This window comes from Apodemus sylvaticus, chromosome 5 (assembly GCF_947179515.1).
Source record: "Apodemus sylvaticus chromosome 5, mApoSyl1.1, whole genome shotgun sequence".
Lineage (NCBI taxonomy): Eukaryota > Metazoa > Chordata > Mammalia > Rodentia > Muridae > Apodemus > Apodemus sylvaticus.
The window spans coordinates 113275103-113299555 of NC_067476.1; the positions used below are offsets into that span (position 1 = coordinate 113275103).

General features: G+C 43.4%; 1 protein-coding gene across 1 annotated transcript in view; it reads left to right on the forward strand.

The window, feature by feature from the left end:
- Ptpra (protein tyrosine phosphatase receptor type A) overlaps positions 1 to 24453 on the forward strand; it is a 105468-nt gene that overhangs the window by 44194 nt on the left and 36821 nt on the right. Inside the window, exons 2-6 of the mRNA XM_052183628.1 lie at positions 4777 to 4855; positions 5273 to 5611; positions 21220 to 21304; positions 22461 to 22534; positions 22881 to 23017. Coding sequence (XP_052039588.1) covers positions 4783 to 4855; positions 5273 to 5611; positions 21220 to 21304; positions 22461 to 22534; positions 22881 to 23017 — 708 coding nt within the window. The 5' untranslated portion in view covers positions 4777 to 4782. The remainder of the gene's footprint in view (positions 1 to 4776; positions 4856 to 5272; positions 5612 to 21219; positions 21305 to 22460; positions 22535 to 22880; positions 23018 to 24453) is intronic.

The following is a 24453-nucleotide window of genomic DNA, read 5'->3' on the forward strand; positions in this document are numbered from 1 at the left end:
CAAGGCCCACCACTCCATCAATGGAAAAAAAAAGTCTGTAAAATAGAAATAGGATCATTAATTAGTTAGGATTTTTGAGAGATGTATGTTTCTTCGTTAGGTACATGAGGAAAAGCCAGGTAATCTTAATCTGAATTCTGCCTACTGAGAACTTTTCTAATTTCCTTATTGGCAAAATGGGAGTAAAAAGAGTAGTAAAACAAGAGGCCAAGCATGGTACTGCACACCTTTGATTTCCAGCACTCAGAGGCAGAGGTCGGAGGATCTCTGAGTTTGAGGCCAGCCTGGACTCCATGTGGAGTTCTAGGACAGCCAAGGCTGCATAGAGAAACCCTGTCTCAATAAATAAATAAAAGACTTTAACAGAAATAAAATGTTTCCAGTGGTAGTACATACCTATCTTTTGACCATATTTTATTGGGAATATGTTAAATATAGAACACTTAACTCCGGATATAATTTTTTTCTTTTGTTGGTAGTAACAGTTTAAGCAATAATCTCATGATTTGTGCTAGGCAAATGTTCTATAACTCAACTATATCCCCTGCTCTTTTTATTTTTATTTTATTTTTTTTAAGATTTACTTACTTAATACAGCATTCTGCCTGCATGTATGTCTGCAGGCGAGAAGAGGGCACCAGATCTCATTATAGATGGTTGTGAGCCACCATGTGGTTGCTGGGATTGAGCTCAAGACCTCTGAAAAAGCAGTCAATGTTCTTAACCTCTGAGCCATCTCTCTCCAGCCCCTTTATTTTTATTTATTTTGAGATAAGGTCTTTCTGTATAACCAGGCTGGTCTCACACTTGTGATCCTCCTGCCTCAGACCTCTATGCAGCTTGGCCTACAGGGGTACACTCCTCCACATGACTAGAAAGACTTCCTGGAACGTATTAGAACCCAGTCTAAACTCTGAGAAATGCACAGCTGAGCTCTCCTTCATGGTAAGGACTTCATAATACTGTTACCCTGAGATAGAGCCTCATGCTAGCCCCAGGCTGGCCTTGAACTCTAGATCTTCCTTCCTCAGCCTCCTGGTTGCTGGGAATGTAGGTGCATCCCGTAACACCTGCATAATGTTGAGTGTGTTTAATCCTTTTTGTTAGTAAATATATGCAGAGCTCCTTCGTTCATCAATAGTCATAATGTGAGTTGTTCTTACTCTTTATGAGTTGTACCCGAGGTTGATGCATCTGTCTGAAATATTTTATGTGTATCAGTGATTTGCCTGCATTTATATGTGTATGTATGAATGATCTGCCTGCATTTATACATGTGTGTCGTGTGTCTGATGTCCTCAGAGGCCAGAGGGCATTAGATCCCCTAAAACTGGAGTCACAGGCTATTGTGAGCTACCATGTTAGTGGTGGAAGCTAAACTGAGATCCTCTGCAAGAGCAGCAAGTGCTCTTAACGTGCAACCCATCTCTCCAGCACCCGAGAAAGGTTTTTAAATCACCTTCCTAGAGACCTCACAACACAATTTAGTGCATTAGCCCTTTGGCTCTGATGTTCTCAATTGTCCGCAGCTGTCTAAATAATGGGCACGTTCTCTTGCACCTAAGTTTGCTTTCTTCCTCTCTTTGCACTCACATGAGAGGTCATGGCTGAAATCAAGACAACAGTTAGGAATTTTTTTCTTCAAATTTTTCTTAGTCTTTTATCATATTGCTTTCATGCATATTAGTGGCATTTGAATGTTTTTTATAGTTTATAGGTTGAACTTTGATAATTGATCAGCCTAATGTATATATAATGGAAACTTTTTTTTTTCCCAAGACAGGTTTCTCTGTATAGCCCTGGCTGTCCTGGAACTCTGTAGACCAGGCTGGCCTCAAACTCAGAAATCCACCTGCCTCTGCCTCCCAAGTGCTGGGATTACAGGCGTGCACCACCGTGGCCCAGTGGAAACATTTTAAAGTAATAATGTTTTTTAATAAGTAAGGATTATACATTGGCTCTTTGAACATGGAGGAGCAAGGGAAAGACCACAGTGTATGCTGCTGTGTTTGATATATTAAATAAGGGCTGGAGAGATGGCTCAGCGGTTAAGAGACCTACTGCTCTTCCAAAGGTCCTAAGTTCAAATCCCAGCAACCACATTGTGGCTCACAACCATCCATAACAAGATCTGACACCCTCTTCTGGAGTGTCTGAAGACAGCTACAGTGTATTTACATATAATAATAAATCTTTAAAAAAAGAAATAAGCAGATTCATGACTCAAAGTATTCTTGCTTTGTTGTTACACACTCATTTTACCAAAGGTTTGTGATTTGTAAGTTTTGTGTTTGTTTTTATTTTTAAATAAATAATTGAGCAGCTTGGGAGATAGCTCAAAAGATAAAGCTTTGCAAATGTGAGGACCAGAGTTCTGATTCCCAGAGCCCACCTAGGAAATGAGACTGACTGTGGTGAAGGGTCTTTGTTTTGCTTTATACTCCTGTTTTGTTTGCATTTGTTCTTACAAGTGCACTTTACTTTTGTAAAGTAGTTTATAATACAAGTAAGAGCCGGGCGGTGGTAGCGCACGCCTTTAGTCCCAGCACTTGGAAGGCAGAGGCAGGCAGATTTCTGAGTTCAAGGCCAGCCTGGTCTACAGAGTGAGTTCCAGGACAGCCAGGGCTACACAGAGAAACCCTGTCTCGAAAAAAACAAAAAAACAAAAAATAAATAATAATAATAATACAAGTAAGAGATTGTCTGAAATCTTCCTGTTTCCAAGGTTTTTGTTTTGGGTTTTTTGTTTTGTTTTGGGGGGTATTTTTTGGTTAGTTGGTTGGTTGGTTGGTTGGTTTGGTTAGTTTTTGTTTTGTTTTCAAACAGGGTTTCTCTGTATAGCCTTAGCTGTCCTAGATATTGCTTTGTAGACCAGGTTGGCCTTAGACTCGAAGATCCACATGCCTATTCCTCCTGAGCTCTGGAATTAAAGGTGTGTACACCACAACACTTTGTTGTTTTCAAGTTTTATTTTATGTGTGAGTGTCAGAGGACAGGTCTTAAAGGTTCTTATTCTACCGTGTCAGTCCCAAGGATGGATTTCAGTTTGTCAAGATTGCCAACAGGATCCTTAACCTGCTGAGCTATCTGCCTCCACCCAACCTCCCAGCCCCAAGCTTTTCTTACCTAACAGAAACAGTAAGTAGCACCACATGATTCTATTCACAGTTGTTTGAAAAAAGTAGTATTAGATGCTATGTCCTGGGTTTCTAAGATCTAGTCCTGTGGTCATTTCTTGATAAGTCATCTATTACAAAAATTTTGAATATATAGAAAAATTGAAGGAAGTTCTTTGTTGCTTTTCTGAGACAGGATCTCACAGTATATCCACACACACACACACCCCTTAGCCTCAGGCTCACAACAGTCCTCCTGCCTCAGCTTTCTGAGTACTGAAGTTATAGGTATGAGCCATCACCCCCAACTGAGAGAATTGTGTATGTGGAGATGTGTGAGGGGTGCCATGCTTGAATTTGTCCTGAGCTCTGGAATTAAAGGTGTGTACACCGCACCCTGTTTTGTTGGAATAGGGTGACAAGCTTGAATGTTCCTCATGATGTTCTAATGTTCTGAATTAGACTAGACTGGACTAGTGAGGGACCTGCCCATCTCTACATCTCCAGTACTGGCACTGTAAGCGTGTCCCACCACACTCAGCTTTTTCTCATGACTGCTGAAGTGGCAGTCCTCTCGTGTCCTCATGCTTGCGAGACAAGCACTTTGTTGACTTAGACATTCAAGATTACATTTTCCTATAGTCTAAAGAGAGAGACAGGGACTGAGACAGGGTTTCTCTGTGTAGCCCTGGCTGCCTTTTAACTTTCTCTGTAGACCAGGCTGGCCTCTAACTCAGAAATCCGCCCGCCTCTGCCTCCCAGAGTGCTGGGATTACAGGCATGTGCCACCACCACCCAGCTAAAACAGTTTTTTTTTTAATTTTTTTATTCGATATAATTTATTTACATTTCAAATGATTTCCCCTTTTCTAGCCCCCCCCACTCCCCGAAAGTCCCGTAAGCCCCCTTCTCTTCCCCTGTCCTCCCTCCCACCCCTTCCCAGTTCCCAGTTCTGGTTTTGCTGAATACTGTTTCACTGAGTCTTTCCAGAACCAGGGACCGCTCCTCCTTTCTTCTTGTACCTCATTTGATGTGTGGATTATGTTTTGGGTATTCCAGTTTTCTAGGTTAATAACCACTTATTAGTGAGTGCATACCATGATTCACCTTTTGAGTCTGGGTTACCTCACTTAGTATGATGTTCTCTAGCTCCATCCATTTGCCTAAGAATTTCATGAATTCATTGTTTCTAATGGCTGAATAGTATTCCATTGTGTAGATATACCACATTTTTTGCATCCACTCTTCTGTTGAGGGATACCTGGGTTCTTTCCAGCATCTGGCGATTATAAATAGGGCTGCTATGAACATAGTAGAGCATGTATCCTTATTACATGGTGGGGAATCCTCTGGGTATATGCCCAGGAGTGGTATAGCAGGATCTTCTGGAAGTGAAGTGCCCAGTGCTAAAACAGTTTTTAAGTGCAACAAAGTTTGAGAATTATAATTTAAAAGATACGTTATTTAAATTCACTTTTATTTCTATGAAGATAATTAATAGCTGAACTTCTGGGGAAACTGCCTCTCAGGCTGTCAGAAGACCCAGTGTACACATTGTAATAACTAAGACAGATGCTACCCAAATTAGCCTTTTGTATTTTGAGTCATTTGGACATAATTATAATAATATAAGACTTCATCTTGTGTGTCTGTTTTCTAGGTCAGCATGGATTCCTGGTTCATTCTTGTCCTGTTTGGCAGTGGTCTAATACACGTTAGTGCCAACAATGCTACTACAGGTAAAAGTTGTCATGCAAGAGAGAAATCAGTATTTAAGTTATAATAAATTATCATTAAATGTGACTGTGAAGCTCCTGAAAGTTTGAATTATATTGGCAGCTTTGTTCTGTGTGCTAAAATAACTGGAGAGACTGTTCTTTCCTAAAAATTATAAGAAATGTTAATGTTTACGTCCCTACATTGTGGCTCTGAAGAAATAAGTGAAAAGCCCTTTTTCTTCATGCCATGAAACAGCAGTTCTTTGAGGGAAGCAGGGAGGGTCCAGCATTAGGAGCATGTGGGATGTATGTGTCTGTCTAGTCTCTGCATGGTGTCCGATATGTGAGATATTGTTAATGCTTGCTACTTTGTGTCTTAACTTTTGAGCCTCACACTCTTTTTTTTTTGTTTGTTTGTTTTGTTTTTGGTGTTTGTAGTTTCACCTTCTTTAGGAACTACAAGATTAATGAAAACAACAACAGAATCGGCTAAGGAAGAGAATAAAACTTCAAATTCAACCTCTTCAGTAATTTCTCTTTCTGTGGCACCAACATTCATCCCAAATATAACTCTGGAACCCACCTATCTAACTACTGTTAATTCTTCACACTCTGACAATGGGACCAAAAGAGCAGCCAGCACGGAATCTGGAGGCACTACCATCTCACCAAACGGAACATGGCTTATTGATAACCAGTTCACAGATGCCAGAACAGAACCCTGGGAAGGGAATTCCAGTACTGCGGCGACAACTCCAGAAACCTTCTCCCCTACAGGTACCAGAGATGCTTTCTGCTTGCTCATCTTGCTACGGGCTGGGTTACTGTCTTTGTATATATTTTATAATCATAAAATTCTTAAAATATATTTTTGTCCAAGAAAAGAAATGAAACCTAGAAACAATTTTTTTAAATTTGTTTTCATGTGTGTGTGTGTGTGCCTGTGTCTGTGTCTGTATGTTTGCATGAGTTTATATGTAATACATGTGTAGTGGTGCCCTTGGAGGCAAGAAGAGGTGTTGGATCCATGGTCTTAGAGCTTCAGGGGGTTATGAACCACTTGATGAGGACACTGGGAACCAAACCCCAGTTGTCTGAAAAGAGAGCAAGTGCTCTTAGCCACAGAGCCATCTCTCCAGCCCCGTCATGTTAGCAGTTCTTAATACCTGGTTAGCATAGCACTTTCTAGAGGATATTTCCTGATGATGATGATGATGATCATGATTAGATTGGGGAAGTACAAGTGTATTTAAAGGTATTTAAATGTATTAGAATATTTGATTATCAGCTAGCTGGGAAGATAATGTCCCATGACATAATGAAACAGCAGAAGAATGTCTGCAGGAACAGTGTGGCTCCGGGAGGCTTATACATGGAGAGCCGCCCCTTCAGCCCTCGGCTCTGGGAGGCTTATACGGGGAAAGCCGTCTGCTCAGCCCTCGCCCCTGTCTCCTTGAACCTCAGTCACTAGAGTGAAGCAACAGTGGTCTGGAGGATAGGATTGGAACTCTGGGCCTGAGACCAGCCTGGCTAGGACAAATTTCTGACTTATTCAACCAGATTCCTAGTCTAGACAAGATGATTAGAGGGTCCCTCAAAGAGCGTCTGCATGGAGTAAAGTCATTGCTCCAAATGCCACATATATGAAGCTTCGTTTCTAGTAAAATTGCTGTGTGATCTGTGATCACACCCTTGGGCTCAGATTTCTTGTCTGTCTCAGATTCTCTTAGCCATGTCTGGCTCTTGGTAGAATTCCAAAAGTACTTTTGAAATTTAATTCTAGTTGATACTAAAGATGACATCTTTCAACTAGACTTTATAGTACAGACCTGGTACCTGTCTGCTTTAGGGTCATTGTTTCAACAGTACAAGCAAAACAGCATTTAGCTGGGCCTGGTGGTGCACGCCTGTAATCCCAGTACTAGGGAGGCAGAGGCAGGTGGATTTCTGAGTTTGAGGCCAGCCTGGTCTACAGAGTGAGTTCCAGGACAGCTATACAGAGAAACCCTGTCTCAAAAAACCAAAAACAAAAAAAAAAACAAAAACAAAAACAAAACAGCATTGGCAGTTACAGTCGAGAGCAGTTTGTAAGACAGCATTGACAGTTACAGTCGAGAGCATAGTTTGTATGATAGCATTGACAGTTACAGTCAAGAGCACAGTTTGTACGCTAGCATTGACAGTTACAGTTGAGAGCACAGTTTGTACGGTAGCATTGACAGTTACAGTCAAGAACATAGTTTGCAGACCCAACTTGTTTGGTCCCAACTCTGCCATAAGCTGCACTGTGAGCATTGGCAAATTTCCTTGATATTATCTATACCTCGGGTTTTTCATATATAAAATTGAATGAATGATGGTAATGATTCATACCCATAGAGAAGTTGTTTGATGAGTTGATCGAAGCCGGGTATAGTGATGCCCGCCTTTAATCCCAGTACCTTGCCTGGTAGAGACTGGCAGATCTCTTTAAGTTCAAGACCAACCTGGTCTACAGAGTGAGTTTCAGGACAGTTAGAGCTACATAGTGAGACCCTGTCTCAAAAATAAATAAATAAATAAATAAATAAATAAATAAATAAATAAATAGAGGTAGATTACTTATTATGGTTCTGTGCATGATGATAACTTTTTTTAAGGGTCAGCTCTTATAATTGTTACAACTTATGCTCTGAGAGGTTTCCATAAATGACATGGCCAGGCAAAGTGGTATATAGCTGTAATTCCAGCACACAGGAAGCTGAGGCAGGAGGAGTTATAGTTCCAGATCAGCCTAGGCTATATGATCAGACCCTATCTCATATTAGCTGGGCCTGATATACTCAGTGGAGGCCCTTGTCTACAGAACTGCACCAAGCCTTGGATTCAGTTACTGTAAAAATAAACAAATATAGAGATGCATGCGGCTGCCGCTATTCTTAATTAGGCTGAGAACTGCAAATAATTTTACTTTATATTTTAATGTTAAAGTACAATTTATGCCCCATTCATGAAATTTGTTTAATGGGCTACAACCATTAGTGTTTATTTTGTCATGTCTATTCTTGTTGAATGTATAATGTTTTGAAGCTATGCACATCTCACATTGTATACTAAATAACAACATAAAAAGTGTTCTTCTGTGAGTTATAGCATTGCTTAGGGGAGAAAGCCAGTAACTTATGCAGGCTGAAGGAATAGGTGCAGAAGGTAGGGCTGTAAAGTAAGCACGGTTGACTTCATAGCCTGTGCAAGCTCATTCTCTGCTGCTTTCCACTCGGCAGTTCTGCGAGACGACCATGGTGATTATCTCCTGTTAATGTGTGCTGAATTTAACACTAATACCATATTAGACTTGAAATAGTTTCACTTTTGTAGTCTTTCCACATTAACATTACTATACACATACACTCTAAAATGCAATTTTTAAAAAATATCCTCTTAAAAGTAAAATGAGGGCTGTAAACAGTTGACTGGATAAAGTGTTTGCCACACAAGTGTGAGGACCTGAGTTCCAGTCCCCTGAATCCGCATACCCTCGAGCATGGTGATTCCCACCCTTTACCTCAGTGCTCCTATGACAGGAGGGATGTAGAGACCGGAGAACTCCAGAGGCTCACAGAAGTTAGCCTGCTGTACACAGTGCAATGGCAAACACCGAAGAGATCCTGTCTCAAATGCGATGGCAGGTGAGGACCCGGGCAGGCTAATGTTATGCCAGCCTGGCCCTGCTCACTGTGCGTTTACCACCCCCGGGCTGGTGATCCTGACATCTTCTATAAACAGGCTGAGCAAACCTTGAAAAGCAAGCCAGGACGCAGCACTCCTTCATGGCTTCCATATCAGTTCCTGCCTCTGGATCCTTACACTGGCTTCCCTGGATAAAATACAAGCTATAAAATGAAATAAATCCTTTCCTCCCCACATTGACTTTGATTATGGTGTTTTACCACAGCAATAGCTAAGACACGGCTGGTGTCCAGGGTTGTCCTTTGGCCTCCACACATGCATCAGGTACTCATAGGCCCTAACTCACAAATGTGAACATGCAAACAAACAAAACTCCCATCTATGTATCGAATTACTCATATCACTTTCATGTGTGTATATAATACATTTCATCTTCACCCCGACTCCCGGGACACCCTGTCCTGTCACTGTGCCAATCCTCCCCTTCCTAGCCAGTCCCCGTCAACTTCCATGGCTTTTTCTTAAAGGTTGTGACATATGCGAGTGTTTTGCCTGTATGTGTGTATGTAGTATGTATGTATGCATGTATGTATGTAGTGTGTATGTTTGTATTCATGTGTACTGTGTACATGCATTCTGTCTATGAAGGCCAGATTCGGGCATCAGATCCTGGAACTGGGGTTGCAGGTGATTGTGAGCCTCCACGCAGATGCTGGGAATTGAGCTCAGCCTCTGTGAGAGCAACCAGCACACTTCATTACCGAGCCGTCTCTGGGTCCATCCTTTTTTCTTTTTAATTTATTTATTTTCTGTATGAGTACACTGTAGCTGTCTGCCTTCCGACACACCAGAAGAGGGCATTGGATCCCATTACACATGGTTGTGAGCCACCATATAGTTGCTGAATATTGAACTCAGGACCTCAGGAAGAGCAGTCCTTTTTAAGAGATTTTTTTTAATGGCTCGAGAAGTGTCATTAATATTGCTTACAAAGCATGTGTGAGGAGTTGTTATTTACTTAGGATATTTTCATTGAAGTTTACAAGTGTTTTGTTGTTGTTTTCTTTGTGAATTTGGTCTGTTTTTACTTTGCAAATGTGATATTATTGGTGTATCAGTTGCTAGTGTTTAATTTTCATTAAAAGAACATGAAAGTTTAAAGATGAAGTAAAAGAAAAAAGAATTTGAAAGTTTGCATAGAAAGCTATGAATTTTAGTCATATTTTCTATTCAAGTGAATTTAAGGAAAGTCATCCCATGATCATTTAATTTCCTGTATAGCTATGAATATCTCTCACTTTGCATATTTTGACCCCCTTTTTTCCTTGGGATATACTATCTCATAGTTCATTACTTCTTTCCTCCCAAAGAACCCACTATTCTTTGTTGACTCTAATTGTTATCTTTCTTGCCTTTTTAAAGGTTTATTTTATGATACATATTCAGTTTTTTAAATTAAAGCTGAATTTTTATTTTTCAGACTTATTAATATTTGGTGGTGTGATTTTTATACAACATAGGTTACAGCATGCTGCATAGGTATTCCTGTAGGTAGCTGTTAGCTAGGATGCTGTCTGAGCTGCTCTGATAAAGACTAACGATTGCCTTCTCTATGGGTATGGCCAGAGGGATTCCCTCCCATCAGGAACCATGTCACTGCTACATAGCCTGCCATCAAATGCCAGCCTTCTTATCTGCATGGACCTATTCTCCAAATGTCATAACTACACCTAACCATTTCAGTGTTTCCTCAGATCCCATTAGCCACCCCTAGTCTCAGATTATAGTGTTTAACTGGACCACTTTGTACTTGGCTAAAAAAAACACAAAGAGGTGTTTTCATCATGTATTTTTATTTTAGTTTTCAAATTTTGACTGTGTTAGTTAATTTCCACTTTGATTGTATAGTGATGAAAGAATATCACACTGTGTGTCTTGGGGGTCTGTTTAGGCTGAAGATACTCCAAGGTGCACCTTGGTGTTCACTGGTGGTGGTTGTGAGCAGCCACAGTGCAGGTGTGATGGGACCTGTTTTCTCCTTCCACTATGTAGATTTTGAGGATTGCTCTCAGGTCATCAGGCTTTGTGGCCAAGCGCCTTTGCCTGCTTAGTGTCTCTCCTGTTCACCATAGGTTTCTGAAAACAAGCTTTTCTCTATTAGTATATGGACTTCGGTACATAGCAGTTAGATTGGATTGTTTGTTTTTCATTGGTGGTTGTTTGCATCTCATTGTATAGATCTTTTATTATTGTTAATGTTGTAATTTTCCATATCAGAAGTCCAAAAGAGGTAATGTTTTCTATTTGCTTATATTTGTGGTTTTCCTTGAATTCCTGTATTTTTAGTGAATATTGAATAGGCATACTCAGGAACAAGGAAGGAGACAACTGACCAAAGTGTAGTAACCCTGGATAATTCCCCATTTATTGCAGTGTCCTGAACATGGAGAAAATTACCTATATTCCTGGAGCTTTTCTTTTTGTTTCCCTTAAATTGAATAGTAGTACTTTCCTTTAACCTGAGTAAATGTTTCTGTTTTTTACTTGCTACACAGGTAATTCTGACTCAAAAGACAGGAGAGGTGAGCCCATCACCTTTATCTGTTGTCCTTTAAGGGTATCCACTGTCCATCATGTATCTGATGTGCTGTCCACTGTCCACCATGTCTCTTCTGCCTACTGTCCACCATGTCTCCTCTGTCCACTGTCCACCATATCTCCTCTGCCCACTGTCCACCATGTCTCCTCTGTCCACTGTCCACCATGTCTCCTCTGCCCACTGTCCACCATGTCTCCTCTGTCCACTGTCCACCATGTCTCCTCTATCCACTGTCCACCATGTCTCCTCTGTCCACTGTCTACCATGTCTCCTCTGTCCACTGTCTACCATGTCTCCTCCGCCCACTGTCCACCATGTCTCCTCTGTCCACTGTCCACCATGTCTCCTCTGTCCACTGTCCACCATGTCTCCTCTGTCCACTGTCCACCATGTCTCCTCTGCCCACTGTCCACCATGTCTCCTCTGTTCACTGTCCACCATGTCTCCTCCGCCCACTGTCCACCATGTCTCCTCCGTCCACTGTCCACCATGTCTCCTCTGTCCACTGTCCACCATGTCTCCTCTGCCCACTGTCCACCATGTCTCCTCTGTCCACTGTCCACCATGTCTCCTCTGCCCACCGTCCACCATGTCTCCTCTGTCCACCGTCCACCATATCTCCTCTGTCCACCGTCCACCATGTCTCTTCTGCCCACTGTCCACCATGTCTCCTCTGTCCACTGTCTACCATGTCTCCTCTGTCCACTGTCCACCATGTTTCCTCTGCCCACTGTCCACCATGTCTCCTCTGTCCACTGTCCACCATGTCTCTTCTGTCCACTGTCTACCATGTCTCCTCTGTCCACTGTCCACCATGTCTCCTCTGTCCACTGTCTACCATGTCTCCTCTGTCCACTGTCCACCATGTCTCCTCTGTCCACTGTCTACCATGTCTCCTCCGCCCACTGTCCACCATGTCTCCTCTGTCCACTGTCCACCATGTCTCCTCCGTCCACTGTCCACCATGTCTCCTCTGTCCACTGTCTACCATGTCTCCTCTGCCCACTGTCCACCATGTCTCCTCTGTCCACTGTCCACCATGTCTCCTCTGCCCACTGTCCACCATGTCTCCTCTGTCCACTGTCCACCATGTCTCCTCCGCCCACTGTCCACCATGTCTCCTCTGTCCACTGTCCACCATGTCTCCTCCGCCCACTGTCCACCATGTCTCCTCCGTCCACTGTCCACCATGTCTCCTCTGTCCACTGTCCACCATGTCTCCTCTGCCCACTGTCCACCATGTCTCCTCTGTCCACTGTCCACCATGTCTCCTCTGCCCACCGTCCACCATGTCTCCTCTGTCCACCGTCCACCATATCTCCTCTGTCCACCGTCCACCATGTCTCTTCTGCCCACTGTCCACCATGTCTCCTCTGTCCACTGTCTACCATGTCTCCTCTGTCCACTGTCCACCATGTTTCCTCTGCCCACTGTCCACCATGTCTCCTCTGTCCACTGTCCACCATGTCTCTTCTGTCCACTGTCTACCATGTCTCCTCTGTCCACTGTCCACCATGTCTCCTCTGTCCACTGTCTACCATGTCTCCTCTGTCCACTGTCCACCATGTCTCCTCTGTCCACTGTCTACCATGTCTCCTCCGCCCACTGTCCACCATGTCTCCTCTGTCCACTGTCCACCATGTCTCCTCCGTCCACTGTCCACCATGTCTCCTCTGTCCACTGTCTACCATGTCTCCTCTGCCCACTGTCCACCATGTCTCCTCTGTCCACTGTCCACCATGTCTCCTCTGCCCACTGTCCACCATGTCTCCTCTGTCCACTGTCCACCATGTCTCCTCCGCCCACTGTCCACCATGTCTCCTCTGTCCACTGTCCACCATGTCTCCTCTGTCCACTGTCCACCATGTCTCCTCTGCCCACTGTCCACCATGTCTCCTCTGTCCACTGTCTACCATGTCTCCTCTGTCCACTGTCCACCATGTCTCCTCTGTCCACTGTCCACCATATCTCTTCTGCCCACTGTCCACCATATCTCCTCTGTCCACTGTCTACCATGTCTCCTCTGTCCACTGTCCACCATGTTTCCTCTGCCCACTGTCCACCATGTCTCCTCTGTCCACTGTCCACCATATCTCCTCTGTCCACTGTCCACCATATCTCCTCTGCCCACTGTCCACCATATCTCCTCTGTCCACTGTCTACCATGTCTCCTCTGTCCACTGTCCACCATGTTTCCTCTGCCCACTGTCCACCATGTCTCCTCTGTCCACTGTCCACCATATCTCCTCTGCCCACTGTCCACCATATCTCCTCTGCCCACTGTCCACCATGTCTCTTCTGCCCACCGTCCGCCATGGCTCTTCTGCCCAGTGTCCGCCATGTCTCTTCTGCCCAGTGTCCACCATGTCTCCTCTGTCCATTGTCTGTCATGTCTTTACTGTCCACTGTCTGTCATGCCTCTTCTGTCCACTGTGTGTCATGCCTCATCTGTCCACTGTGTGTCATGCCTCTTCTGTCCACTGTGTGTCATGCCTCTTCTGTCCACTGTCCACCATGTCTCCTCTGTCCACTATCCACCATGTCTCTTCTGTCCACTGTCCGCCATATCTCTTCTGCCCACTGTCCGCCATGCCTCTTCTGTCTACTGTATGTCATGCCTCTTCTGTCCATTGTGTGTCATGCCTCTTCTGCCCACTGTCCACCATGTCTCCTCTGCCCACTGTCCACCATGCCTCCACTGTCCACCGTGTCTCTTTTGTCCACTGTCTGTCATGTCTCTTCTGTCCACTGTGTGTCATGTCTCTGCTGTCCACTGTCTTGTCATGTCTCTTCTGTCCACTATCTTCCATGTCTCTTCTGCCCACTCTCCGCCATGTCTCTTTTGTCCACTGTGTGTCATGTCTCTTCTCTCCACTCTCCTGACTTTTCTGTCCACTCTCTGTCAGGTCTCTTCTGTTGTTTGTTTACTGTCCCTTAAATGTTCTCAGGTTTACCTTAGAAAAGAGTAAAAGAAATGGCATTTGGTTATATGTACATTACATATTCCAACAGATTCCGTGTTTTTTATGTTTTTAAATTTTAGCTTTGTGTATGAGTGTTTTGGCTACATGCATGTCTGTGCACCACATATGTATGCCTGTTGCTTACAGAGGCTGTAAAAGTGCATCAGCTCCCCTGGGAATGGAGTCACAGTGGTTCTGAGTCCTCATTTGGGTGCTAGGAATGGATTCAGGGTCCTCACAGCCAGGGCTCTTAGCTACTGAACTATTTCTCCAGCCCCTTGATGTATTTTAATCAATAATAAAATAACTGTACATTTATCATGTCCCCATGCTAGTATTTTACCCTTTGGTCATACAATAAGGCATAATTTTTTGTTTTCAAATTGTATTTATTTTGTATGAATGTTTTGCCTGCATATATGTCTGTGAACCATATGTGCCCTGGAACTTGGAGTTCAGTTGTGAACCACTGTCTAGGTGCTGAGAATTGAATCTGGATCTTCTGGAAGAGCAACAAATGCTCATACCCACTGAGCCATCTCTTCAGTCCCTAGGGTATAATTCTTATGAATTAGTTAATTTCTGGCTTTTAGTCTACTATTACCTTTATTCATATTTGCTTCCTGTAGTTTTCTCCTTAATTCATAAAGTGTTGTCACTCCATGGCTTTTAGGGACTCTTGCCACCCTAGTGGAAAACTCTCACAACCCCAGAAGATGTATTACTTTTTTTTGCTGTCAATGACCAAGACAACTTAAAAAGCTGAGTGTAGCCTATGGCTCCAGAGGAATAAAGTCTGTAATAGTGAGCGAGGCAGGTGTCAGAAACAAGAGACTATGAGATTACATCTTAACCACACACAGGAAGCAGAGCACAAGAACAGGAAGTAAGACAACACTGTAAACCTAGAGGCCTCACCAGTGATGTACTTCACCCAGCAAAACTGTACCTCCTAAAGGTTCTTTAACACCCCAAACAGTGCACCAACTGGAGTCCCACATTTCAAGTAGATGATTCTGTGGGGGACATTTCTTGTTCAAATCAACACAGATGCAATTTCTGTGATCTAAGCTAGACTGAATTTCTGGGGTATGAGTATTTATGTACAGATTTCAAATTTTATATTGGATAACAATAATATGACTGTTAAGAGAGACTGAGTTGGAGACAGAGGCAGAGACGAAAAGATAAGTCATCCATTCTAAGAAGTGACTGTTACATTTGAATTTGGAAAATGAACACCTATTGAGGAGGTTTTTCATGACTTTTGTGTTTTGGGGTGTTATGTAGTCCTGATGTTTTTTGTCTCTGTCTCCCAAGTGCTGAGATTATATACCTGCACCACCATGCCTAGTTTTGTGTGTGTGTGCGCGCGCGCGCGTGTGTGTGTGTGTGTGTGTATGTGTGTGTGTGTGTGTGAACTTAAAGTATCTTCTGTTACTTTCCACCTTATTTTTCTGAGACATTAATCCTAGAGCTTGCCATTTCAGTCAGACTGGCCAGTCAGCGAGGCCCAGGACATCTGTCTCAGGGTTTTACTGCTGTGAACAGACACAACAACCAAGGCAACTCTTATAAAGACAACATTTAATTGGGTCTGGCTTATAGGTTCAGAGATTCAGTCTATTATCATTAAGGCAGGAACATGGCAGCATCCAGGCAGGCATGGTGCAGGAGAATCTGAGAATTATACATCTTCATCTGAAGGCTGCTAGCAGAATACTTGCTTCCAGGCAGCTAGGATGGTCTTAAAGCCCACCCCCACAGTGACACACTTACTCCAACAGGGCCACACCTTTTAATAGTGCCACTCCCTGGGCTGAGCATATACAAACCATCACAGGATCCTTGACTCTAGCCTGCAGCTCAGGTTTTCAGGCTTGTACTTCCATATCTGGGAATTTGTTTACAGTGTTCTGGATATCCAGACTCAGGTCTTGCACACTTAGCCATTTACCCACTGATTAACTTCCCAGCCCCTTAATTTTCAATTTTATCAAATCAAAAATTTTCAGAATCCTTGTTATAATTCTATTATTTACCCATATTCAGTTTTCAATGTATAATTTGAAAGCTTATGAAGACTAAGAAAGAAGGAAGGATTTGCATCAGCAAAATGGACACTCTGAGCCCTCACCCAATGGCCATCTGTCATTATGTCTGTACTGTGTGCAAGGTTTCCTTGCCTTTACAGCTCTCACTTTCCTAAACTCAGCAACCAAAAGCTGAGTGAGTAGAATGACATCACTGCTCAGGCTTGCCCATTAACGACAGAGCTTATCCGTTTTATAATGCAGCATCTACTTATATCCGTTTCCTACACTGTTCTCTTAACCATTCACAACAAGTGATGTCAGAATGATTAGTCTCAAGGTTAAAGCCAAAAGCTTTTTGAAGAAATGAGTCAACTATTTAGAAATAATTTATATTATAACCTATGTAAATGAATTAAGGGTTTTAAGTTTTTGTGCCTAGGTCTTTAGAGTGCTTTAAACAAAAATGACTGGTAGATTAGTTTATTTAACTTTGAGACAGGATCTCACTCTTTGGCCTTCCTGGTCTGAAACTATGTAGACCAGGCTAGCCTCGAATTCCCAGAGATTGGCCTGCTTCTACTTCCCAAATGTTGGGATTAAAGGCCTGTGCAGCAGTTCCCTGCATAGCTAGGGACAGGATTCCTGGCATTTCAGGAATCAGCCATCAGATGAGGCTTTTGAGAACTTTCTTTTTAGATAGTATATTTCTTGTATGTGTATGAATATTTTACCAGCATCTGTGTATTCCACATGCATGCCTGGTGCCCACAGAAATCAGAAGAGGGTCTCAGGTCACCTGGAACTAGACTACAGATGATTGTGAGCCACCATGTCGGTTCTGGCAATCCAACCCTGGTCTTCTGGAACGCTGAGCTGTCTCTTCAGTGCAGAATTAACTAAAGTATTGGGGAGGGCATGGGCAATGAGGGACACACATGTGCCACAGTACACAGATGGTGCTCAGAGGACAACTCTCAGGAGCCAGTTCTCTCCTTCCGCAAGAGGGTTTCAGATATCAAAACTTAAGCTGTCGGGTTTGCTTAGCAAGTACCTTTGCCTACTAAGGCATCTTGCCAGGTCCTGGAGCATTTCAAATTGAAACTTTATTAAGCCAGAATATTCCTTTTCATCCTTTCTTTTTTCTTAATAACTATTTTCCTTTCTGTCTCTATGAACTACTAGTTAGTGGTTACTCTTATTCCTATCCTGTCTGTATTTATCAGTGTTACTATTAATTATGAGAAGCACAGTTTTCCTGATAACTTGACTATTTAACTCATTTGTTCAGACCCTTTCCTGACCTCTATATCTTTTGGTTTTTCGAGACAGGGTTTCTCTGTGTGGTCCTGACTGTCCTGGAACTCACTCTGTAGACCAGGCTGGCCTCGAACTCAGAAATCCTCCTGCCTCTGCCTCCCAAGTGCTGGGATTACAGGCGTGTGCCACCACGCCCGGCCCCTGACCTCTATATCTTAACTGTAGCCCTCCCCCCAACCCACTTTCCACTCTTCATTGCTCGTGTTCTTCACTAAAGACATTTCATAACTAGGCAAAGGGGTTTGTTGTCACTGCTGAATACTCCAGATTTGTAGAGTATTAGATAAAATAATTCATGTGTGTTATTGGATGATATCTGTTGGCTTTGTTTATCATGATCTTGGGGCCCTGCACATGCAACACAGGTGCTGCTCAAAACCCATTGAGTATATCTATCAGCTATGTACCAGTTAGACTTCTACGGGGTACCAGCTTTAACCAGACCAGAAAAGGCATTTGAGAGTCAGTCAGAGTAAGGTAATCAGTATCTGAATCTTATACTGTAGTGAAGAATTTGTGTTGCTCTTTTAAAGGAATAATAGTGGGCTGGAGAGATGGCTCAGAGGTAAAGAGCACTGGATGCTCTTCCAGAGGTCCTGAGTTCAATTCCCAGCAACCACATGGTGGCTCACAACCATCTGTAATGGGATCTGATGTCTTCTTCTGCTGTGTCTGAAGACAGTTACAGTGTACTCATATGCATAAAATAAGTAAATAAATCTTTAAAGGAATAATAGTAATTGGTTATATTAAGAATTGTTACTGGGCTAGAAGGATGGCTCAGTGGTTAAGAGGACTGTTTGTTCTTTCAGAGGACCCAGGTTCAATTTCCAACACCCACATGGCAGTTCACAGCCGTCTGTAACTCCAGTTTCAGAGACTCCAACACCCTCACACAGGCAAAATTCCAATGCACATGAAATAAAAATAAGTCATTAAAAAATAAATATTTCCAGGCAGTGGTGGCACATGCCTTTAATCCCAGTACTCTGAGTTCAAGGCTAGCCTGGTCTACAGAACTAGTCCCAGGACAGTCAATGCTACACAGAGAAAACATATCAAAACAATCAAACAAACAACAACAAAAAAATAATAAAAGCAAACACACACACACAAAATGGAGGTAATTAGTTATCCAAAACTGAGTGGTCATCCCCTAGAAACTTATATGCAGGCATAACTTTGAACAGACTTAGCAGGTTTTATTTCTATGTTTATATGTACCTAGGTCTTTAGAGTACTTTAAACAAAAATGACTGGTGGATTAGTTTATTTAAATTTGAAACAGAATCTCACTATTTGGCCTGCCTGGTCAGAAACTATGTAGACCAGGCTAGCCTCGAACTCCCAGAGATTGGCCTGCAATCTTGGTATGCAACAAGTTTTCTTTCCAGCTACTGTTCCTTTTGTGTGCGTTTATACATGGTGTAAATTCCTCACTGAGTGGCTGCGCCTCTCTCCCTCTTCCTAGCCTTCTTTCATCCCACTTAGGCCTTCTTCTCACCATGCCCCACAGTACCCACTCCAAGAACCTGCCAGTGACTGTCATCTGGTCAGAGTGCAGTTTCCTTCCTGTTTGCATCTTACTTAACCTGCCATCAGGATTTGAGTTCATTTCTCTTTCTTTGGAAGACTGCTCTTGGTTTTTTGCTAAGATGACTTCCTGCTATTTATAAGTTAGTTTAGCAGAACTTTTAAACAAAGGCAGATTCTGTTGTGCCATTTCTGTGTCCGTTTCCCAGTAATACTGTTTGTCCTCATATTCAGAATTAAAACACACTCCCTTCCATGGCCTATAAATAAATAAGTCTCTCGGCTCCAACCCATCTCTCCCATTGCAGCTTGCATAGTGCTGGCTCTGTGGTGTTTCTTGACCTGCCAAACTCCTGAACCATTCGAGTTGCCTTTCCTTACGTGTCTAGAGAGTTAGTGCTTTGTCCAGATCTCTTCACAGTTCACTTTGTTAGCGCTCTGCTGAGGTGCAAGCTGCAGTGGACCCGCTCCACTGCATGACCCGCTCCACTGCATGACCCGCTCCACTGCATGACCTGCTCCACTGCATGACCCGCTCCACCAACAGATCTCGGGAGTGCTCCTCAGACGCCCTGCTGCCTCCCTACTGCTTTGCCTTGTTTTCTCCAAATCCCTTGTCCTGGCTTAAATGGCATGTCTGGGACCCATGTAAATGTTCTGTCCTTTGTCTGCCTGGGTACTTTTCTCAGTGTCCCAACAACCCAGCAACAGTTGCTGCTCTGTGAACATATTTTAAATGAATTCTGGTAAGAGGGTGAATCCCATGAAAATGGGACTGTTTCTGTTAGATTTGGTAATTGCCAGTTTTTGGTGTCCTTGCTGAGCAATTTCAGAGGAACAGTAAGTAGGAGTTAATGTTGATGGATCAAGAGATCTTGTGGTGTCCTTAACCCCTCCTGCTCCCTCAATTCTGTCCCCCAACCTTCCACAAGACCCCCCAGCTCCACCTGATGTTTGGCTGTGGGTCTCTGCTTCTGTTTACATCCACTTCTGGATTGAGCCTCTCAGAGAACAGTTATGCTAGGCTCCTGTCTACAAGCATAACAGAGTATCATTGATACTCTCGGGGATTGGCTTTCTTACATGGGAAATAATGGGATGGGGAGCATAAATAAATTTTAAAATAGATCAGGAGAACCTGGAGGAGGGGATATTGAGAAAAGTCAAGCAACAGTTGTAAGCGTTAGCTGAGACAGGATAATGGAGTCAAAACGATAAAATGTTTGAGATGGCATCAATGACCATAGTCCAGAGACCATAAGGCAGGACCAGCCTTCACAAGCACAAAGGTGCATGTTGTCACAATACAGAGAAACTCCAGTGGCTTGTTGGGTTTCTAATGTAGAGTAGACATGGAGTCCTGACCTGACCTGGTCCACTGCATGAGAAATGTAGCTAGGTACTGAGCTAGGAGCTAGGAAAGGAGGGAAGGCTTAACCATCTATCTACTCAAGCCAGACTTGTCAGCTTGGGATCCTAGCTGAGGGAGCGGGGTGTCAGAAGTGGGCGAGGGGATGAGGACACCTAGCAGCTGGAAGCCTGGCATAGCTCCTGTTTAATCCTATTTCCTGTGCCAGGACGACCCTGGGGTTTATGAAAGAGCAATCTTTTCCCTTCCCTCCTCGGATTTGCTCTAGGCAGAACTCATTGAGACTGGGAAGGAATATAAATATTGGTCCTAAATTGCTGGCCTGCCAGGATTTGTACCTCCAAATCTTTGAGTCCTTTTAGTTTTTTGGTTGTTTGCTGTTTTATTTGTTTGTCTGTCGTGCTCAAATGATATATCAATAAAAGAGTCTCTGACTTAAAAGATAAATTTTATCCCGACACAGGAAGTCATACAGTAAATAAGTGTATGATATATCAGAGATGGGCCCCATTTTCTACCCGTGGCCCTAAGGTGGCCCAAGGGAGTCTTCCTCACGCACGCTAGCATGTGTGCTTGCTCCCTGCTCTTCTGTGTGCATTTCTGTACCTCCCACTTCTGTGTTCTTGGGGTGTGTGTGTGTGTGTGTGTGTGTGTGTGTGTGAGAGAGAGAGAGAGAGAGAGAGAGAGAGAGAGAGAGAGAGAGAGAGACAGACATCCTACCATATGTATAACTTTGTGCTCTTGGTGTGTGTGTGTGTGTGTCACATCCTATCATCTGCTGAAAAGTTTAGTTGGTGGCGCCCCCTACCCTGCATCAGCATCAGTGTGTCTTCCTGAGCTCCCAACTTGAGCCCTTCATTGCACAAAAGTTATGACCTGTGCTTTTCTCTTGGTTTCAGATGAAACACCAATTATTGCAGTGATGGTGGCCCTGTCCTCTCTGCTAGTAATCGTGTTTATTATCATAGTTCTGTACATGTTAAGGTAAGTAATATAATATTACTGCATTTTCTTAGACTATGCTGATACCCCTGTGTCTCAGTAAGCCTACACATACACAGTTCAGAAGACAGGAGCCTAAGGACATAGGGACATTGAGGGACAGTGACTTAATAGTGCTTAGATTAAATTCTTCTTAGAAATGGTTTCTAGAAATACAGTCTTGCTTAAGACCTCCTCTCTCTTCCTTGCTTTATTTGTCTAAACCAAGTCTCCAAGTTCTAGTTTAGCCAAACTCTAGAGAAGAGTAGTGGTTTGGAGATGGGAAACTTCCATACTATCTTATGAGAGACAGGCGTTTCAAGATCTTCAGGTCTGTCCGTTTGAAACAACACCGGAAAAGGCCCCTGGTAACATTATATACACCACAAAAGCTTACTTTGTTTCTACTTGAGGATTTGTTGCCAAACCTCTCTAGGGCCCCTGTCCTTTGTCTGCTAGGCTGATCTTACAGGTTAAAGTATTCCTCTGGAAGACCTTTCAGAAACTTCTAGATGATGAACAAAACAAGGAGGGAAACCTCAGAGGAGGAAAGCATGGTTCACTTGTTCTCTTCCTACTGAAGCTCCTGCCTTGACTACCTTCTCTTGGACCCGACCTTCGCAGTACTTCCTTTGTTCTTCAGGAATTAAGAGGGGCCAGTGTGCCCCCAAGAATTTGGCATCTGTGTGTCTCCATTAAGCCTGTGCCCGCTCATTCTGGAGCTCTGGGCTTCTCCCCATGACTCCTAAGTGCACTGAGGAAGCACCAAGATTTTTGTCTTATGACGTCTTTAGCTGTTTCACCAGTCCGCCCGTTCTATCACCCCTTTCCTCCTCACCCCACTGTGTACACCTGCCCATATCCCACCTGTTATGGTGTGCATGCAAGTGTGTTATGGAGCTGAAGCTACACAGAGGAACCATGCAGGCCGGAATATACTATTGCATACAGTGGACTTCAGGGTGCCAGGTACAAAGAAGACCATCCCAAGATACCCAGTCACCACAGAATGGAGCCACCTCAGAGGTCCCTGATCTATGTCTCTTTTTTTAAAAGTTTGATTGACAGAAGAAGTTTAGAAAGATAGAGTCATTAGCAGGAATAAAGGACAGTGCTTTACCTCTGTATCTAGTTTTCATTACAAATATGTTCTCATTAGGTTTAAGAAATACAAGCAAGCTGGGAGTCATTCCAATTCTTTCCGCCTGTCAAATGGCCGCACGGAGGATGTGGGTAAGACATGGGGAGCATCTGGAGAAGAAAACCAGGAAGTGAACATTCCCCCCATCCTTTTACATATGTCTCTCCATCACTTATCTCATTTGTGTGCACACACATGTGTCAGGGCATGCTTATGGAGGTCAGAGGCTAACTTGCAAGATCGGTTCTCTCCTTCTCTCATGTGGATTCTGGGAATCCAGCTGAGGCTGCCACGCTTGGTGACAAACATCTTTCATTGACAGTCATATCTCTGCCTCATTTCCCCATCTTTTCAAAAGAACGAGACCACTAGTCTTCGCAAAAGGGACTGCATCCATCTTCATGGCACCTGACTGACTTTCCCTTTTGTACACTACAGAGCCCCAGAGTGTACCACTTCTGGCCAGGTCCCCAAGCACCAACAGGAAGTACCCACCACTGCCTGTGGACAAGCTGGAAGAGGAGATTAACCGGAGAATGGCTGATGACAATAAGCTCTTCAGAGAGGAATTCAACGTGAGTTCTTTGTTGTTAGCAGAGGAAGGGAGACCTAAGGTCCTGCCTTCTGAGTCATGGAATATAAAATAGGTTTCTAATGATAATTGGTGGGGAATGTTTCAGAGTTCATCTTGCTCCTTTCCTGTGTAATCATAGAAAGAAAGTTTTAAAAAAGGAAATTGCTTTACCTTCCTCATCTTCCTATCCATTCATTACTGACTAGCTCATTCATCGTCGTGTCTAGTGACTCATCTGTTCAGTACTTACAGCCACTTTATAGGTACCGAGTGCCGTATTCTAGGTGCCAAGGATATGATACCGAGCAGAAACAAATTCCACTCCCAACCTCAAATAACTTTCTACCCACTTGGGAAACTCTACTTACAAGAACAAAACTACCTAGAAAGCCAGTCAGCAATGTAAGATGTTGTCTATAGCAGGGATCTGGAATGTGTATAGTAACTAATAGGAATAGTTTGGTGTAAAAAGTAGAGGCTCCAACAGAAGGCTGAATATTAAGATTTGTGTTTTTCATGTCTCTCAAGGGAGCAGGATGAGTATAACCAGCACCTGCTAATCCTAGGTCAAAAACTTCCTTGCTGTCATGTAGCTCAGTAACAGCTTACTTACCTAGAGTGTCACAGGTTCCTGGGTTTGTTCCCCAGTACTACAGAAAAGGATGGGAGAGACTTTAGCCAAATCTAGTTTGCATCCATGTCAGTCCAACTAGAGAGGCTGAGGCAAGAGGATCACAAGTTCAAGGCCAACCTGAGCAACTTTATAAGCTGCTGTCTCAATGGACTGTGTAGCTAGAATTTGAGGACAATTTCCTTAAAGAAGTGGGAGAGTGAGTAGTAAGACCCTAGAAATAGAAAAGGCAAGTGTCAGGCATAAGCAACAGGCATATTTAGATGGTTTTAAAGGGACTACATGGCCCATGAACAGTGCTGTCTATCGGTTTCCTGCTAATTGAACTGTTCCTTCAGAGGAAAGAAGAAAAGATCATTTAAGACTCAGGAAGCCCTGAGGCCTGCACTCTTGTAGGGAGCTCCAGTGAGGCATCTAAGTGATTGTTTCTGCTTGTTGGGCTTCAGGGCTCCAGCTGCCCTCGAGACATCCTGTTCCTACCCAGTAGACTTAGCAATGCGCTCTGCCCAACTTAGATGGAATCGTTTCTTTAGTCTGTCTTTGGTGCCCTGTCTGGCATGAGTAGACGTTTAATTATATCTCCCAAAGAGAAATCCTGTAACAAGGAGTAGTAGGGGATGATTCTATTTGCTATATGGAGAACAGCCTGTGGGAACCAGATGGGGATCAAGGAATATAGCTAGTCTGTATCGGTTGCTAAGACCAATTCTAACTTTTATAATTATCTAATATGGTCATTAGATAATTAGCAGACAGGACAGAGGAGGGCAGTTCCAAGGCTATTGGTGTCCCTTGCCTTTTGCATT